Source organism: Phyllobates terribilis, unplaced genomic scaffold (genome assembly GCF_046119375.1).
Source record: "Phyllobates terribilis strain yellow unplaced genomic scaffold, ASM4611937v1 Scaffold_2__4_contigs__length_985480577, whole genome shotgun sequence".
In the NCBI taxonomy this organism is placed as follows: Eukaryota; Metazoa; Chordata; class Amphibia; order Anura; family Dendrobatidae; genus Phyllobates; species Phyllobates terribilis.
In genome coordinates this window covers 338,590,755-338,610,914 of record NW_027362762.1, presented here as the reverse complement: position 1 = coordinate 338,610,914, position 20,160 = coordinate 338,590,755, and the positions used below count along the sequence as shown (strand labels likewise).

At 45.4% G+C, this 20,160-nt stretch overlaps 1 protein-coding gene across 3 annotated transcripts in view; it reads right to left on the bottom strand.

Moving 5' to 3' along the window:
- The window catches only part of VWA3B (von Willebrand factor A domain containing 3B), a 267,553-nt gene that overhangs the window by 18,983 nt on the left and 228,410 nt on the right, over positions 1-20,160 (bottom strand). For 2 of the 3 annotated variants that reach the window (XM_073664562.1, XM_073664563.1), the window contains exons 30-31: positions 2,714-2,800; positions 1,509-1,630 (exon numbers count right to left, since the gene is read on the bottom strand). In XM_073664562.1, the coding sequence (XP_073520663.1) occupies positions 1,509-1,630; positions 2,714-2,800 (209 nt within the window). The remainder of the gene's footprint in view (positions 1-1,508; positions 1,631-2,713; positions 2,801-20,160) is intronic. The other variant, XM_073664564.1, reaches the window with a different exon arrangement.

The following is a 20,160-nucleotide window of genomic DNA, read 5'->3' as shown; positions in this document are numbered from 1 at the left end:
AAAACCAAGCACACCATTGTTTTTCTTATGAAATTCTCAATAAGTTTGATGTGTCACATGATCCTCTTCCCATTGAAAAAAATAAAGTTGGATCCAAAATGGCCAACTTCAAAATGGCCACCATGGTCACCACCCATCTGGAAAAGTTTCCTCCCTCCTATATACTAATGTGCCACAAACAGGAAGTTGATATCACCAACCATTCCCATTTCATTTAGGTGTATCCATATAAATGGCCCACCCTGTATAATAAACAGCAATCAATTTTAACGAGAATCAGTCACAAGGTTTTTACTGTTCCATCAGAGCAGCATAAAATAGGGGTAGAAACCCTCATTATAACACTGGTTCACTTATTGGGCTTCTTGCTGCAGTTTTGATAAAATCACTGCTGCAGCTCTGCTAGTCCTTTCAATGATGACTCCACCTAACCCCACCTCTCACCGTGATTGATAGCTTTCTGCCTATACACATTCTAAGCAAAAAGCTGTCAGCCCTAATTTTAATGAAAGTAGCAGAGCTGCAGCACCAGCCATAATCATTGGACAGAAGGGGCACAACTTTGAAAAATGCAAACACTGTTTCCTAAACTCATACAATAGTAAAACAATATGAAGATGTCAATGTATTTTTTATTTATGACGTTACTTATGTTCACCTTAGTAAAGTTAATTAATTTTTTACCATTTGTGCATAAAATAGATATAAAAGTAAATTTGCATCTTGCTCATTTTAGCATATTCTGATTCATGCATAGTACTTTCTATAAAATGACAACCCGAGTCACCCTTTTCAATCTGCCGAATAACAAGGATAAAAACACAAAAAAAAAACACAACAAAAAAAAAAAGTAATATTAGACAAAGTAGGTTCTATCCCGGACGGGTTCACCTTGTCGCTGGTGGGATAGCTTTCATACTATTTTTGATCAAAAACAGTGTTACTAAGAACCCTATTTTATTTAAATGCACTTGCTTTTTATTTATTTACAGCAGGGTTTATTTTCATTTTGCTTCTTGTAGTTTTTTCGAATAACAAGGATGACTACTCTTAAATATAGTTGATGCTTTAGGATCCTGATATATCCCTTTCAAACATTTGTCAGTCAGACACCTTTTCGGTAATCTTTCACCTGCTGAAATCTATATGCATAGAGTCATAAGTAGGGAAATTCATCAGTTCACTACAATGTCATGACTAACAGTGGCATTGCTGGAAACATGTTGGCCTTGCGGCTACTGACAACAGTATATTTAAATTTGTATTAAAAAAGGTTTTGTAATTTTAACATTCACCCCGGGTGCTAGATGTACAACCCTCGAATTCACTCCTGCATTGAATGTCCGTCAAGTTATCTGTTCACCCCCCCAGAACTATGTCCACTTTTGGGACAAGAGGACTCTTTGTTACTGGAGAGCTGACTGCTTCACACGTTTTTGCTTTTATAGTCCACCACAATTGTGTGAGTTTATCCTTAGGTTATCATTCCATTGGCTCAGATGCATTACCTTAATCTCTTTCTTGTAGTCATCTGTATCAGTCAACAGGTCATCTCTATGTATCCTTGCCACTTCACCAGAGGGTTTCTCAACAAAATAAGTGCTATCTCCACAATCATGGATAATGGATCCTAAAAAATAAATCAAAATAAAAGAACACACTTATTTATACACATCCTATTTCTCACATAAAACAGTTAGTTCATCCACCACAAACCATAACTGATATGGCAGAGAGACAATCTGAATGTTAAAACTTTATCCAGATGTTTTGGCAGTCTATAAGTTTTAGGTCATATGCAGACGTTGCTTTTCTGCCCCTTTTTTTTTCCGTGTGGATTTGTTAACAAAACTTGAAGCAAAACCTGATGCCAGCAAAGTGAATGAGAAACCTGAAGTGTCATACACATGTTGAGTATTTTTGACTTGCAGATTTGGTGCAGAAAATAATATGCAGTATGTCAATTCTCTGTGCGTTTTTCACTCATTTAATGCACAGAAAAAACAAAGCAAAAACGGTGGCAAAAAACACGGCAAAAACGCAGCGTTTTTGCAGCTGCGCTTTTCTGCCAAAAGATGCAGAAATGGTGCAGAAATTTCTGCACACAAAATACTCAACGTGTGCAGATACCCTAAGGGTTCACTCACACTCATACTCAGCAGCTATTAATCTTTTACAGGACCATTTAGTTTCCTGTGTTACAGAATTGTAATGCATCTGTTAAAATCGAATGCCATACTGACAGTCTGTATGGCATGTGATTTTTTTCGTGCACTGTACCGATTTCGGAGTGAAATCTCAGCATGCTGTAATTTTTTTTGCTCATGTCGAATATAGCTGAGAAAAAATAAGCTGATCTGTACTGCCTCATTGAATAACATGTGCATGATTTTTTTTATCAGATTGCACTCGTCCAATTGATAAGCAAGTGAGAGCGAACCCTTAAAGTGAGAAAAAGTAATGGGTTCAACGTTTTTCCAGACATCTTGAAAGTAACTACCATACTTTAAAAAAATCATTGATGTTATGCTATCGCCCACTAGAAACGGATGTTTCCACACAATGGATTACAGAAAATAATTGATTGGTTTATGAAAGTGCATATTCAACTACCTACTTGTGTGTTTTTTTGCTGTTTTTGCTTTTTATTGTTTTGTTGCTATTAACATAGACATTTAGCACATGTATTCTTTCAACTCTATTACCACCATACCTTCCTCATACCATCCATTGTGAGAGCAGATAGAAAGCACCTTTTTTCCTGGTAGAGGCAGCGGGTCAGTACTCAGAACTGGTATTTCTGGAATTATTTGGAGTAAAAAATACACATGATCAATGGTCAGAGGCTTAATTGTACTTTACAACTAGTTTTATTTATAGATACTGAATATATAGAACATTTTACAAACTATCGCAAATGGAAATTATCTCTTTACGTGGAATCTCCACTGATTTCTTTGGTATACAATCATGAGAAAAAGTAGTACACTCTTTTTTATTTCTATGGTTTTACATAGCAGGGCAAAATAAAAAAAATATCTAGTCCTTAGAAGGCCTTAAAATTAGATCAAAACAACCTTAGATGAACCTCAACAACAATAAAAAATTACATAATTTAATTATTTATTTTCCAAAAATAAGGCAAAAATGCAGAAGTGTGAAAAAATAAGTACACGATTACTGCTTCCATAGGAGGGTAAGTAGCAGCCAAGTGCTGCTTATCAATGCCCTTGATTATTTGTTCATCAGCATGTGTGACCATCTCTATAAGGCTATGTGCCCACGATGCAGAAATGCTCCGGATTTTTCCTGAGCGTTTCTGCATCTCCCTGGCAGAAAAAAACACATGCGGATTGTACATGCGGATTGTACATGCGTTTTTCCAGCCAGGGACAAGCGGATGTGACGCGTTCTTCACATCCATTTCTGCATGCGGGTTGACAAGCGCTTTCCAAGCGATTTTAGCATCACTTGGAAAGTGCTTGACAACTTGGTCACACTATATAAATCCATGCAACCGGCATGGATTTATATACTGTGACCGAAAGAATGTTAAAAAATAAAAAATAAATCTATACTTAACTTCCGATGGCCCCCGGTGTCTGGCTTCCCTCCGTCCTGGCGGCCAGCAGATCGCGGTACACTGAAGGACCTGCCGACTTCAGCGTCGCGTGACCCGTCACATGACTATGACGTCAGCGCAGGTCCTCCAGTCCATCGCGATCTGCCGGCATGAGAGGACGAGCGCACCGCGGGCCATCAGAAGGTAAGTATAATATTTATTTTTTATTTTATTCTTTTTTTTACAGTTTTTTATGGTACCCGGGGCGGGATGAGAGTCTCCTCTCCTCTAGACCTGGGTACCATCCGCACATTGAACGCATGTATTCCGCATGTGCTTATCTAGTGAAGCGGAATACATGCGTTCTAATGCAAGTCAATGGCGGTGAAAACATAGCGCTTCCGCAAAATAATGCTGCGTTTTTTTCCGCAATGATAATCCGCAGCGGAAATTTCTGCAACATGTGCACAGCCCATGCGGATTATCATTGGGGACCATGGCAGACCTTCTACCATGCGTTTTTTAAGCTTAAAAAACGCATCGTGGGCACACAGCCTTAGGCTACGTTCACACGTTCAGTATTTGGTCAGTATTTTACCTCAGTATTTGTAAGCCAAAACCAGGAGTGGGTGATGAATACAGAAGTGGTGACGTGTTTCTATTATACTTTTCATCTGATTGTTCCACTCCTGGTTTTTGCCTCCTACATACTGATGTAAAATACTGATCAAATACTAAATGTGTGAATGTGGTGTAAAAAACAAGTCTTGGTAGTTTGCTGGTCTAGAGCATTCAGACAAGTGTTAAAACAATGCCAAGGAGAAAATATATCAGCAATGATCTTATTCAAGCAATTGCTACTACCTATCAATCTGAGAAGGGTTATAAGGCTATTTCATCATAATTTTGAGTCCATCATTTTACAGTGGGAAAGATTATTCATAAGTGGAAAACGTTCAAGTTAGTTTAAAACCCTGAAAATCTGATAGAAATGAGGCACTGCTGCATTGAAAGCATGTACAATAAAGGGAATCTCAGTAGGATCAACCCTCCTAAGCCATTTATATGGGCATGTACTGTAGGTCATAGCAAGCTGAATAACATGATACCTTCTATATCTGTGATCTGATGTTTAATCTAGCATAAACCACATTTTTCTTATATGTAAATGAGCTGTTAAGATCTATGGGACGAACAAACATTTCCCTGAGAATCTTCCCCCAGAGCTTATTTTAACTGAAAGGGGGCGTTACCAGTCTGAGACATGTAATGACTGACAGTCTGCTCTCCTGATCTACATGTCTCAGACTGGTAACGCCCCCTTTCAGTTAAAATAAGCTCTGGGGGAAGATTCTCAGGGAAATGTTTGTTCGTCCCATAGATCTTAACAGCTCATTTACATATAAGAAAAATGTGGTTTATGCTAGATTAAACATCAGATCACAGATATAGAAGGTATCATGTTATTCAGCTTGCTTATGACCTACAGTACATGCCCATATAAATGGCTTAGGAGGGTTGATCCTACTGAGATTCCCTTTATTGTACATGCTTTCAATGCAGCAGTGCCTCATTTCTGTTCAATGAGTAGATATCTAAGGCAGAATAATTTGTAAGGTTTCAGTTTTTCTACTTAATCCTCTATATGATTAGCACAAGTAAGTGATTGGATGAGTGATCTCATCAGTGAAAACGAACAGCAGTTATTTCTACTGCTAGATGATGAACGTGGCATTTTCTACTGTTCTGCGGGAGGACACGTACTTCTCGTTGTAAAAACAGTAACAATAACTACAGCAATGTTCTGCTAAACAACCATTGAAGCATTTTCCTAGCATTATAAACCACAAGTAAGCATGATATACAATTTTCTGCAAATTTAAACTTTCCACAAATACTTTCAAATAATTTTCACTGAAAGAAATACAGAAATCTTAAGGGGGATTCTCCAAGAATGAGATAAAATGGAGTCCCTGACTGAAGATGTATACATCACAAGATGTGTGTCAACTGACATGAGTTGTATCACACATACTGTAACGGGTCTGGGAGGCGGAACCTCTGAGCAACTATACAAGGGGGCGGTCCTTGTAAGGAAGCGGGTGGCTCCCGGGGAAGACGGGCAGGTAGTCACGGCAAGTGACAGGGACAGTCTCTGGGTAGAAGGGCAGGTAGTCAAGGCAAATGACAGGGACAGTCTCTGAGTAGAAGGACGGGTACTCACGGCAAGTGACAGGGACAGTCTCTGAGTAGAAGGACAGCAGGCAGGTGGCTGGTGAGCGCTCCCAGGTGAGCGGGCGAGAGTCTTTGGACAGGCAGGTGGTCACGGCAAGTGACGGCAGAGCCTCCAGGTAGGCTAGCAGACAGGTAGCAGGTGAGCGCTCCCAGGTGAGCAGGCAAGAGTCTCTGGACAGGCAGGTGGTCACGGCAAGTGACGGCAGAGCCTCCAGGTAGGCTAGCAGACAGGTAGCAGGTGAGCGCTCCCAGGTGAGCAGGCAAGAGTCTCTGGACAGGCAGGTGGTCACGGCAAGTGATAGCGGAGCCTCCAGGTAGGCTAGCAGGTAGGTAGCAGGTGAGCGCTCCCAGGTGAGCAGGCAAGAGTCTCTGGACAGGCAGGTGGTCACGGCAAGTGACAGCGGAGCCTCCAGGTAGGCTAGCAGGCAGGTAGCAGATGAGCGCTCCCAGGTGAGCGGGCAGGCTGGTCCATAGACAGACTGACAGGTGTCGGAAGGCAGACCGTCGGACCGCAGGCTTGCAAGCAGGTAAACGGATATCAGGCAGGTATCAAGCAGGAATCTGGCAGGTGACTGGCAGGTAACTGGTAACGGGACCTGAGGGCTGAAGCAGAGTGAAGGCTTCGCAACAACATTGCTCGGGCACCTCCATTTTGGAGGAGGTGTCTTATATATGGTGAGGTCCTCCGGCCATTGGCCGGGGACTCCTTAGGACGGCGCGCGCGGCCCCTTTAAGAGAGGGGGAGCGCGCGTACCCTAAGCACAGTGGCCGGGAAGCAGCGCGCGCTGCTGGAAAAAGCGGGAGGAGGACGCCGGGCACGGAGTGGAGAGGTGAGGGGAACAGCGTCCCTGCCTAGCAGGAGGCAGGGACGCCGACGCTACAGTACCCCCCCCTTTAGGCCCCCCCTTTTTTAGGCCAGACAGAAATTTATCAAGGATGAGAGGGGCATGGATGTTCTCCCGGGGCTCCCAAGTTCTCTCCTCAGGACCAAACCCCTTCCAATCTACCAGAAAAAAGGTTTTTCCTCTTACCCTTTTGGTGGCCAGAATGTTCTCTACCTCAAACTCGTTTTCAGCGGAAACCGGAGCAGGAGGCGTACCTGTAGACTTGGAAAAAGAGTTAAGTACCACGGGTTTGAGGAGAGATACATGGAAGGAGTTAGGGATCCGCAAGTTGGCCGGGAGTTTCAATTTATAGGCCACTGGGTTGATTTGTTTGATAACTTCCAGTGGGCCGATGAACCGAGGCCCTAACTTGTAGGAAGGAATCTTGAGCCGGACATACTTGGACGAGAGCCAGACTTTATCTCCAGGACGGAATTGTGGAGGATCCAGGCGTTTTTTGTCAGCGTGTTTTTTCATCCGCTCGGACGACTGAAGGAGTGCGGATCGGGTACTCTCCCAAATGGAGGAAAATTTGCTAACGAGAGATTCCGCAGCCGGATTGTCCACCGAGGTGGAGACGGGAAATGGGATCCGAGGATGCTGACCGAAGACTACAAAAAACGGGGATTTGGAGGAAGATTCGCTCTCGTGATTATTGTAAGAGAATTCGGCCCATGGCAGGAGATCCACCCAGTCTGAATGGTGGGCATTAACGAAGTGCTGGAGGTAACTGGTCGGGATCTGATTGATCCGCTCCACTTGACCATTGGACTGTGGGTGGTATGCGGAGGAGAAGTCCAGGGTGACGTCTAGCAGCTTGCATGTGGCTCTCCAGAAGCGTGAGGTGAACTGGACCCCACGATCCGACAAGATGTGGAGGGGCAGGCCATGGAGACTGAAGATGTGGCGGATAAAGTCTTTAGCCAGCTCGGGTGCAGACGGGAGGCCTGGCAGGGGAATGAAATGAGCCATTTTGGAAAAGCGGTCAGCGACCACCCAAATGACCGTACAACCGGCAGAGACAGGGAGATCTGTTATGAAGTCCATAGCTATATGCTGCCAGGGGGCAGCAGGTACTGGAAGAGGAAGGAGGCGACCGGCTGGCAGGTGTCTCGGAACCTTGTTGCGGGCGCAGGACACACAGGCAGAAACAAAGTCTATTACGTCCTTGTGCAGGGTAGGCCACCAGTAGTGCCGGGTGATAAGCTGGAGGGTCTTTTTCTGACCGGCGTGGCCAGCAAGCTTAGACGAATGACCCCAGTGTAGGATCTTCTCCCGATCAGGTACCGTTACGAACGTCTTACCGGGAGGGAGACGATTTAGACTCACGGGGGCCACCTGCATTACTCTGGCGGGATCGATGATGTGTTTAGGTTCCTCCTCAAGATCAGACACCAGGAAGGATCGGGACAAGGCATCAGCTTTGATGTTTTTGTCAGCCGGGCGAAAATGAAGAACAAAATCAAAGCGAGCAAAAAACAAGGACCACCGGGCTTGGTGCGGGTTAAGTCTCTGGGCACTCTGGAGGTAAGCCAAGTTCTTGTGGTCCGTGTAAATTATTACCGGGTGAAGAGCCCCCTCGAGCAGGTAACGCCACTCCTCCAATGCCAGCTTAATGGCCAATAACTCTCGGTCTCCTATAGAATAGTTGCGCTCGGAAGAGGAGAAGAGTTTGGAGAAGAAGCCGCAAGTTACCATTCTCCCGGAAGACGATTTTTGGATAAGTACCGCTCCGGCTCCAGAGGAGGAGGCGTCAACTTCCAGGAAGAATTGCTTGTTGCCGTCCGGGCGATGCAGCACCGGGGCGGAAGAGAAAGCCTGTTTTAAGGAAAGAAAGGCTTCCTCTGCTTCGGGCGACCATTCTCTGGGATTAGTGCCCTTACGGGTGAGCGCAGAGACAGGGGCAGTCCGGGAAGAGAAGTGCAGTATGAAGAGGCGGTAGTAGTTGGCGAAGCCCAGGAACCGCTGAATAGCCTTCAACCCCTCTGGTCGAGGCCACTTCTCGATGGCAGACAGTTTCTCAGGATCCATTCGTAGGCCGGTCTGAGAAATTATGTAGCCCAAAAACGGAAGCGAGGTCTGCTCAAAGAGGCACTTCTCATATTTAGCGTAGAGGTGGTTCTGCCTGAGCCTGAGCAGAACCTGACGAACATCCCTCCGGTGTGTGGGGAGATCCGGAGAGAAGACCAAGATGTCGTCCAGGTACACCACTACGCAGGAGTAGAGAAGGTCCCGGAAGATGTCATTGACCAACTCTTGAAAGACGGCAGGAGCGTTACAGAGACCGAAGGGCATTACCAGGTATTCATAGTGGCCGTCCCGGGTTTTGAATGCCGTCTTCCATTCATCCCCCTGACGGATACGGACCAGGTTATACGCCCCACGGAGGTGAAGCTTGGTGAAGATTCTAGCCCCCCTCAGACGGTCAAATAATTCCGGAATGAGCGGAAGGGGGTATTTATTCTTCACCGTGATCTGGTTAAGGCCTCTATAGTCTATACAGGGACGGAGTGAGCCGTCCTTCTTTTTGACGAAGAAGAAGCCTGCTCCCGCCGGGGAAGTAGATTTCCGGATGAACCCCCGGGCCAGATTCTCCTCAATATATTCTGACATGGATCGGGTCTCAGCAGCGGACAAAGGGTAAATGCGCCCACGGGGAGGAGTAGCGCCGGGCATCAGGTCGATTGGGCAGTCGTATGGTCTATGAGGGGGTAATGTCTCTGCCTCCTTTTTATTAAAGACGTCCGCATACGACCAATAAGGAGCCGGAAGACCAGGTAGATTGGCTGGAGTAGGAGAAGGACGGACAGGATGGACGGGAACTAAACAAGTCTTATGGCAGTCCTGTCCCCAGCGAAGGACTTCTCAGGTCTGCCAATCAAGCACGGGTGCATGTCTCTGAAGCCAAGGTAGGCCTAGTAAGAGGGCGTGAGAGAGTCCAGGCAGAACATGAAAGAAGATGCTCTCAGAGTGCAGCATTCCCACCTGCAGGGTTATGGATTCGGTGATGAGTTGGATGGGATGTGGTAAGAGGCCCCCATCCACGGCAGCGACAGATAAGGGTACAGCTAGAGGTTTGGTGGGAATGCGGTATTTCTCTACCAGAGACTGAGAAATGAGATTTCCGGCAGCTCCAGAGTCAAGTTGGGCTAATTCAAAATAACGGTTCTCCCCGCAGATGATAGAGACCGACAGCAACAGAGATGGAGAGGGTTTACTCTTGTCTAGGACGACCTCTCTGAGCGATCCTAGACACAGGCGTTTCCCGACCTCTCCAGGCAGGAACGGATCCGGTGCTCCTTAGTGCCACAGTAGAAGCAGCTCCCCTCGGCACGGCGTAACTCTTGACGGGTTTTGACCATCTTGGTCTGGTCGACCTGCATAGGCTCGGGTGAGTGCGCCTGGGGAGTAGCGGGAGAAGTAACAGGTTTCTGAAAGGTAGGGGCTAGACGTGGAAACCTCCTCTCACGGGTGACCTCTTTGGCACGTTCCTGGAACCGGATGTCAATCCGGGTGGCAAGAGTTATTAAGTCGTCGAGAGTGGTAGGTATGTCCCGATCGGCGAGTTCATCTTTAATACGGCCGGACAGACCCTCCCAAAAGACAGACACCAGGGCGTCGTTATCCCAGGCCAGCTCCGAAGCAAGGGTACGGAACCGTATGGCATATTGGCCCACGGTGAGATTTCCTTGATGGAGGCGTAGCAGAGATGATGCGGATGAGGTCTTCCGTCTGGGTTCGTCAAAGACTTTCCGGAAAGCCGTGAGAAAGGCTGGCAGGTTAGACACCAGGGGGTCTCCTCTCTCCCATAGAGGATTTAGCCAAGCCAGTGCCTCCCCCGTGAGATGGGACATGATGAAGGCTACTTTGGCCCGGTCAGAGATAAACTGGTGGGACAGGAGTTCAAAGTGCAGGGTGCACTGGTTTATGAAGCCCCGAGCTTGAGCGGGGTCGCCTCCGAAGCGAGGAGGTGCAGAAAGCCGGGGTCCGGGGCAGGATGCCATGGTATTGGTGGGCAGCGGCGCTGCGAGTCATGACACTAGCGGTGGTTGCTGGTGGAGCAGTCAGAGTGTCCAGGCGAGAGTTGACATTCCGCAGATGACTCAGGATGGACTCCTGTTGGGACCTCTGACGGGACAGTTCATGACATAGGTCCGAGAGCGAGGGAGCTTGGGTGCCACCGGGTTCCATGGCCCGAGCAAACTGTAACGGGTCTGGGAGGCGGAACCTCTGAGCAACTATACAAGGGGGCGGTCCTTGTAAGGAAGCGGGTGGCTCCCGGGGAAGACGGGCAGGTAGTCACGGCAAGTGACAGGGACAGTCTCTGGGTAGAAGGGCAGGTAGTCACGGCAAGTGCCAGGGACAGTCTCTGAGTAGAAGGACGGGTACTCACGGCAAGTGACAGGGACAGTCTCTGAGTAGAAGGACAGCAGGCAGGTGGCTGGTGAGCGCTCCCAGGTGAGCGGGCGAGAGTCTTTGGACAGGCAGGTGGTCACGGCAAGTGAGACGGCAGAGCCTCCAGGTAGGCTAGCAGACAGGTAGCAGGTGAGCGCTCCCAGGTGAGCAGGCAAGAGTCTCTGGACAGGCAGGTGGTCACGGCAAGTGACAGCGGAGCCTCCAGGTAGGCTAGCAGGCAGGTAGCAGGTGAGCGCTCCCAGGTGAGCAGGCAAGAGTCTCTGGACAGGCAGGTGGTCACGGCAAGTGACAGCGGAGCCTCCAGGTAGGCTAGCAGGCAGGTAGCAGATGAGCACTCCCAGGTGAGCGGGCAGGCTTGTCCATAGACAGACTGACAGGTGTCGGAAGGCAGACCGTCGGACCGCAGGCTTGCAAGCAGGTAAACGGATATCAGGCAGGTATCAAGCATGAATCTGGCAGGTGACTGGCAGGTAACTGGTAACGGGACCCGAGGGCTGAAGCAGAGTGAAGGCTTTGCAACAACATTGCTCGGGCACCTCCATTTTGGAGGAGGTGCCTTATATATGGTGAGGTCCTCCGGCCATTGGCCGGGGACTCCTTAGGACGGCGCGCGCAGCCCCTTTAAGAGAGGGGGAGTGCGCGCGCCCTAAGCACAGTGACCGGGAAGCAGCGCGCGCTGCCAGCAGAGCGGGAGGAGGACGCCGGGCACGGAGTGGAGAGGTGAGGGGAACAGCGTCCCTGCCTAGCAGGAGGCAGGGACGCCGACGCTACACATACCCTGTCAGCATCTGGAAGCATGGCTGACATATGTGAAGAAATATGTTTTAACCCACATTATGCTCGGTGAGGAGATCTCCAGCTTCATCCTCCTCCGTCAGTCTGACAGCTTTATAGCATTGCACAGAGACTGACTTCTCCGAACTGGAAAACAAATAAACATTGAGGAGAATGAAGCTGGAGATAACCCCGTTTGTGCTCAATGAGGAAGAGATATATTTCTTTACAGATCACAGGTCTGCTCCTGGCCGCCGACTAAGGTATGTGTAATACAGCTCTTGTCAGTTGACACACAGGTTTCGGGGGCTGTATGTCTTCAGTCTGCAACCCGTACTGACACATGATTAGGACGAGCTGCAGTTTGAATAAAATCAGGATTGCCATTCTATCTCACTCTCAGAAAACACCTTTAAGATGTTCACAATATTCATGCAATATTAAGCCCCCCATACACATTAGACTTTGTCGACGGGTTCGGCCAACATTTTAATGTATGGTTTGCCCTGAGCAATTTATTGTTGGGGTGAATACTAATCTGGCATGTCAGCTTTCTGATAGAGGGCACAGGAGTGCTCATCAAAATAATCGCTCCTGTAAATGGGAGAACCGGCCAAACCATTATTCAACAGATAGCCATCTAATATGTATGGCGACCTTAAATAGGCTGACAATCACCTGACGAACAAGCAAAACATTTGCTTATCGAGTGAAAATTGTCTCTTCAGAGAGGAAGAGAACTAGAACTGTAGCGCCACCTATAGGAAGTAGCAATCCTATAAGTCCATATCGACCCTTTGACGAGCCTTGTCACATGACTTAGGATAATAGCCAAAACCAAACTCTCAATTTGCAGACACTGTGTTTCGGGGTGCAGCCCCTCGTCAGTGCAAAGTGTGAGATATAGCTTGGCTGGGTGAGTGGTGTCTGACCGATATCCAAGGGGTAACGTTTCGAGTTCTAGTTCTCTTCCTCTCTGAAGAGACAATTTGCATATTTCCCAGAGGAGCATTGCGGCTTAAAATTCTCCTCACCTTGACATGCTTAACATGTCACTCTCCACAAGGAGAAATGTTATCCCTTAGATGCCTCTCACCCAGCCAAACCATATCTCACACTTTGCACTGACAAGGGGCAGTTCCCTCGAAACACAGTGTCTGCAAATTGAGATTTTGGTTTTGGCTATTATCATATGACAAGGCCCGTTAAAGGGTCCATACTGATTTTTAGGATTACTACTTCTTATAGGTGGCACTAGAGTTGTAGGTCTCTTCTTCTCAGAAGAGACAATTTGCATATTTCCCATAGGAGTATTGCGGATTAAAAGTCTCCTCACCTTGACATGCTTAACATGTCACTCTCCGCAAAGAGAAATCTTACCCCTTGGATATCTTCATCGAGTGAAAAAATTGTGCTACATAAAAAATAATCTTTCTTAGCAGCACATAATCCTGTGTAAAAAAGGACTCACGCTGCTGACAACAATAGCAGTCTATGTGCACTAAATGATCTATTACTGATTGTTCTATGTGAATCCAGGTTGGCCTGTGAAAACAGGCTGTTAAAATTACATCTAGACAGCATGCTCCATCTAATTTCAATTGGGGCGCCTGTGTATCCAACAATTTCCACTGCATTCCAAGACACCTCCATCCTTGCAGCCCTCTTCATGGGCCTTCCCTGATCCAGGAAAGACACATAAATCAGGAAGTCAAGCTACTGGGGCCCAGAATGAATTGGCTACCAGAGAATCCAGGCACTTGGTCTAGTAGAACTATATTAGTTGCAGGATATAAAAGTTGCACTTAATATCTAATTTAGGAAATACTGTTTTTGCTTGGAAAACCCAAAGTTTATGGTTGGTAAAACGACGTCTTAGGCTAAACTCACACCTAGACTATACTTTTAAATGCAATAGTGTCTACATGATCCTAATGTTTCCTAGACAAATGTAAGCCAATAGAAAACCATTCTGGTATATTTTTGCCTATAAAGGTCTACAGGTAAGTCAATATATACAACAAAAGATCTTCCATTCCTTGGTAATTTTTGCAAAACTTCGGCAAACCCCTTCAATTGAAATTACGAGTGAACTGTGTGCATACACTCTGAATCCCAAAGTGGGATTCGAATGAACATGTGCTACACACAAAGGCCCTTTAGGAGAATATGCAATACTAATATCACATTAAATGCCATTGTTGTAAGTTATATTATGTGTCTGTGAATTGTGATATAAGAAGGCAGAGTTACTATGAAGTAATTTCTGCATCGTGCAAATGTATTTATACGAGTAGAACACCCTGCCTATGGTGGCGGTGGCTCAGTGATGCTCGAGAGCTGCTTAACTTCCTCTGGCATTGGAAACCTATAGTGTGAGGAGGGCAAGATTTATTCAATCAAGAATCATCATCATTGGACCTTCAAACAGGACAATGATTCCAACCAAGCTTCAAAGCCCTCCAAGGCTTGATTTCAGAAAACGTCCTCGAAGAATCTGGAGTGTCTATTACTGTCTCCTGACTTGAACCCCTTAGAAAATCTTTGATGAGATTTGAAGAATGCAGTTGCAACTTAACAAACTTAAGAATATTAGTAAGCGGGAGGCCATTGCCCATGAGGAATGAGCTAAGATTACTCAGGAACGTCTCCAGAAGCTGGTATCTAGATATGCATAACTTTTGCAGCAGGTCATAACAGCCAAAAGGAACTCTACTAATTACTAAAGACACTTGTCGCGAAGCGGTAGAATAATTCTGTGACTACTGTAGTCTTTAAAATGCATTTGTGTTATATTGTTATAAAGGTTGTACTGAGCTATTTAGAGTGATTTTGTTGATTGTTTTATTGAAAGTAGCAGAAAGTTTGTAAATTTTGCTAATTTTGAATGGAAGTTGAAGAATTTTAATTGAAACAGTAGATTAACTGTGCATGTGGGAAATAAGACTACAAGTTCATTGGGGACAGGTACATCAGTGTACAAAGATGAGGGATACGTTGTTGCCATATAAAAGCCATAGGGATACAAGTAAAAAAAAATTGTAAATGCTGATTTGCATAAAACTAATTCCCTGAAAATATTGTCACCAACGCTAACAAAGTCTGGCTAATATCTATCATAGTGTTCTAAAGTGAAAGGTTAATATCCACTAATCACGAGAAGGAAAAACAAAGTAAATGCTGAAAAAATAAATAACGTCATGGTGTCACTGCCCTGTGCCCAGACACATGTCTTGTACATTGTACAGTGTGAACACTGACATCTTTGATCTTTTATCTGCCACAAGAGCCAAACATTTTCTGAAACTACAGGCAAATCCTGAAGAATCCACTGGACAATCTGTTAATCACTGGTTTAAGTCATGCTTAGCATAAGGCCGCACGCTGCTTATGCTAGAAGACAGTACAAAACTACTCGCTGCACATACAAGTCTACAGAATGTACACATGTATTGTAATATTATATGATTTTACAGTAAGATCAACATTGTATTCCGGGTCATATTATACAGATATGAGTAATAAATACTTATGGTTTGCAGCATGCATTCTAACAAAGCCTTTCTGCCTTATTTGCTGTTAAGGATGGAATAGTATGAGATAAATTGTATACTTTTATACATATGTCTCATACTGCACAAAGAGAAGTATACAGAGGTCAAACATACTGTATAATATTAATTATGGTAGCAGCAAGATCAAGAGATATTTACTTCTCCACTGCCAAGTTTAGATTAATCCTGGTAATGGGGCTAAAACTAATCTCCTGATGTCTCGTGAAAGCCAAATAAGAACAGCCAAAGCAGCTGCTACAGAAGGAAAAGATGCTGCCGGAGACTTCACTGTATATACGTCTCATACAATTCATATTTAGAATATCACTTTCCATTTAATTTAAAGTATTTGTTTTATAACTTAAAAAGTGTCGAAAAAAATCCTCAACAATTACATACAGAAACAAGCAGATTCACAAACTTGATTCTAAGTATAGATTTAGGTTAAGTTTCTGCTTAGTTTCTAGATTTAAATGTGACATACTGTACAGTATATATTCCAGTAATGTCAGCATATCTGATGTATATAACACTGGATACACATTCAAATAGTGCAGATATGGGCAAAGTGTGGCCCGCCTATATGAAGCATGTGCCCCCACAAACTTTTCTACCTTTTGCCACATTTCTGGCTTCAAACATAAAGATATAAAATTCTATGTTTTTGGGAAGAATCAACAACAAGTGGGACACAATTGTGAAGTGGAACAAAATTTATTGGATATTTTAAACAAATTAAAAACTGAAAAGTGGGGCATGCAATATTAATCGGCCCCCTTGAGTTAATACTTTGTAGCGCCACCTTTTGCTGCGATTACAGCTGCAAGTCGCTTGGAGTATGTATCTATCAGTTTTGCACATCGAGAGGCTGAAATTCTTGCCCATTCTTCCTTGCAAAACAGCTCGAGCTCATTGAGGTTGGATGGAGGGCGTTTGTGAACAGCAGTTTTCAGCTCTTTTCACAGATTCTCGATTGGATTCAGGTCTGGACTTTTGACTTGGCCATTGTAACACCTGGATACGTTTATTTTTGAACCATTCTATTGTAGATTTTGCTTTATGTTTGGGATCATTGTCTTGTTGGAAGATAAATCTCCGTCCCAGTCTCAGGTCTTTTGCAGACTCCAACAGGTTTTCTTCCACAATGGTCCTGTATTTGGCTCCATACATCTTCCCATCAATTTTAACTGACTCACCCCCAGGGCCGTGGGGTACTCAGCAGCCGGGCCTCTGGTTGCCGGTATAGGGGAATATCATGGTGGCTGGCCCGGTCCATGACCCAGGGCGGTCAGTTAAAAGGGGGTTATTTTTAGGGGATTTGTCGTGACGCCACCTGTGGTGTCTGGTGAGGATCACCAGCACAGCGACAGTCCTCTGAGGCAGCTGTTAGGGCAGCTTGAGATGGAACGGCTTCCCACAGGTGGAGCAGGCCTCAGGGCAGTGAAAACGATGCAGGTTGTGGTTGCGCTGGGCGTTGTAGTGCAGGGGGAACAATGGCGCCGATGAAGGAATGGACAGAGGCAGTGCAGTGCAGTCATCCAAGATTTTACTCACAGTTCTTTAGACACTTCACAGGTGCACTTTACAGGTAAAGGCCTCTCTCGTCGCGCTGCGTTCACCGGTCAGGGGTTCAATCCTTCCTCAGGCGATTCTGGAATACCGGGCAGAAACCCACTTTCTCGTGTTCCTACTTTGACCGTCTTAACTCTGGTCCTTCTCCCTCCTGCTCTGCGCCGCCCACTCTCAATCCCGCTCGGGTGCTCTGAAGTCCTTCCTGTACATCAGATCCGGGACCTACTTGACCCTCCTGGGGGATTAGAATGCCGCAGCAATCCCTCTGTCTTCTGACAGATGTGGGGCGTACAGGTGCCATCCTGCATGCGCCGTACCCCCTGGGATCCTTTCTGTAGAACGGAGCCTACTCCCTGGATGCAGGTGTTTTGGGGTTCTGTGCAGTACTGCCATCTTACCTGAGAGAAGGGAGACACCACACCTCTGGGTGAGGTGCAGTACCTCTGTGGCGACTGAACCCTCAGGGGTGCCACATAACCATCTTCCCTGTCCCTGCTGAAGAAAAGTAGGCCCAAACCATGATGCTGCCACCACCATGTTTGACAGTGGGGATGGTGTTTTGAGGGTGATGAGCTGTGTTGCTTTTCCGCCAAACATAGCGTTTTGCATCGTGGCCAAAAAGTTAGATTTTGGTTTCATCTGACCAGAGCACCTTATTCCATATGTTTGGTGTTTCTCCCAAGTGGCTTGTGGCAAACTTCAAATGAGACTTTTTATGGATATCTTTGAGAAATGGCTTTCTTCTTGCCACTCTTCCATAAAGGTCATATTTGTGCAGTGTACGACTGATTGTTGTCCTATGGATAGAGTCTCCCACCTCAGCTATAGATCTCCGCAGTTCATCCAGAGTGATCATGGGCCTTTCGGCTGCATCTCTGATCAGTCTTCTCCTTGTTCGAGATGAAAGTTTAGAGGGACGGCCGGGTCTTGGTAGATTTGCAGTGGTCTGATACTCCTTCCATTTCAATATGATTGCTTGCACAGTGCTCCTTGAAATGTTTTTGTATCCAAATCCAGCTTTAAACTTCACAACAGTATCTCGGACCTGCCTGGTGTGTTCCTTGGTCTTCATGATGCTCTCTGCACTTGAAACATAACCCTGAGACTATCACAGAGCAGGTGCATTTATACGGAGACTTGATTACACACAGGTGTATTCTATTTATCATTACCAGTCATTTAGGACAACATTGGATCATTCAGAGATCCTCACTGAACTTCTGGAGTGAGTTTGCTGCACTGAAAGTAAAGGGGCCGAATAATATTGCACGCCCCACTTTTCAGTTTTTAGTTTGTTAAAAAAGTTTAAAATATCCAATAAATTTCGTTCCACTTCACGATTATGTCCCCTTGTTGTTGATTCTTCCCCAAAAAATTAGAATTTTATATCTTTATGTTTGAAGCCAGAAATGTGGTAAAAGGTAGAAAAGTTCAAGGTGGCCAAATACTTTCACAATGCACTGTAGCCTCTTATATACAGCATGTGCCCCACATGCCCTCTTATATACAGCATGTGCCCCACATATCCTTTTATATACAGCATGAGCCCCACATAGCCCCCTTATATACAGCATGAGCCCCACATAGCCTCTTATATACAGCATGAGCCCCACATAGCCTCTTACATACAGCATGTGCGCCACATATCCTCTTATATACAGCATGAGCCCCACATAGCCCCCTTATATACAGCATGAGCCCCACATAGCCTCTTATATACAGCATGAGCCCCACATAGCCCCCTTATATACAGCATGAGCCCCACATAGCCTCTTATCTACATGTGCCCCGCATACCCTCTTATATACAGCATGAGCCCCATATAGCCCCCTTATATACAGCATGAGCCACACTTAGCCTCTTATATACAGCATAAGCCCCCCTATATACAGTATGATCCCCACACAGCCCCCTATATACATAGAAATATCCAAAACACATGAAAAAAAACAATAACACATACTCACCTTGCTCCCGTTTCCCAGGCACTCTGCCTTTGTTCTCTCCGATGCACTGACTCTCCGCAGTGCACAGCTGACGCAATGAAATGACATCATGGCAACTGCTGGATCACACGCTGATTGGTGGAAGATGGAGCCAGCAACACCTTGCTCCACCAATGTATTCACTGCTGTCTGCATCCAGAGAGCAGTGACTGTGAGTGGCAGATGGATAGCGGGCGGGAGGGCACTGTGCGGTCCGTGGGCCACTGTTTCAGCCCTTCGGCTGTCTTGGTCAGCGATATGAACTAGAACAGTCAGAGGGCCGGATGTGGCCCGTGGACCGAGACAGCTAAAGCACTGCTATGAATAGCCCAGGTGATTGGAAGATTGCAGCTTCAAGTCTCCTAAGGGGACTAATGAACACAGATCACAATAGTAGAATGCCTTAATGGGTGACTAAATACTTCTCACATCAAATACCCATATATTAAAAGATAACCTTTAATAGTTTGAAACTATTAAAGGTTATCTTTTAATATATGGGTATTTGATGTGAGAAGACTAATGAACACAGTAAAAAGTAAAAAAAGAGTTTGATCAGAGTGTCATTTGCGTAACCGGCCCGATTCTCTCGGACAAGAGAATATACGGCCGTCTGCACCTGCCCTAATTGACACTAATCACTGATAATGTTGTCCACTGAATTTCTAACCCCAGCATCAACAGGAATTGAAATGAATAAAATAGAAGTATAGTTTTACTGACTTTTTGGGACGTTACTATATATTAATCTGCTCACCTTCTCTTGGTCTATAACATGCTGTCTGCAGATCAGGCAGTAAAAAAATGCATTTCAATTCTTTCTTTATTTACTGCCTATCTCTGCTGTGCCTTTCGAAATGGCGCCTTCAATGACTCCTCACACTGTAAAAAGGAATCTCTGGTCTTAATCTTTAAAACAGCAAAGCAATTATGCCAACTGGACACTTAGTTCTTAAGGTTTCTAATCAGGACAGGATTTGTTTGAAGACTTAGCAGATGAAGTGCATCAATCTTCTTTGACAGATCTAAGAACATTTATTTTTATTTTGCCTTACATAGATATTTGTACTTATGAGATACGCTTAATACCTCTAGAAATATATATATAATGTATATCAATCCCTTTTGTGTTACATTCCTTTCTTAGAGGCCAAGACAAATGGCCCATCTGGCTCTTA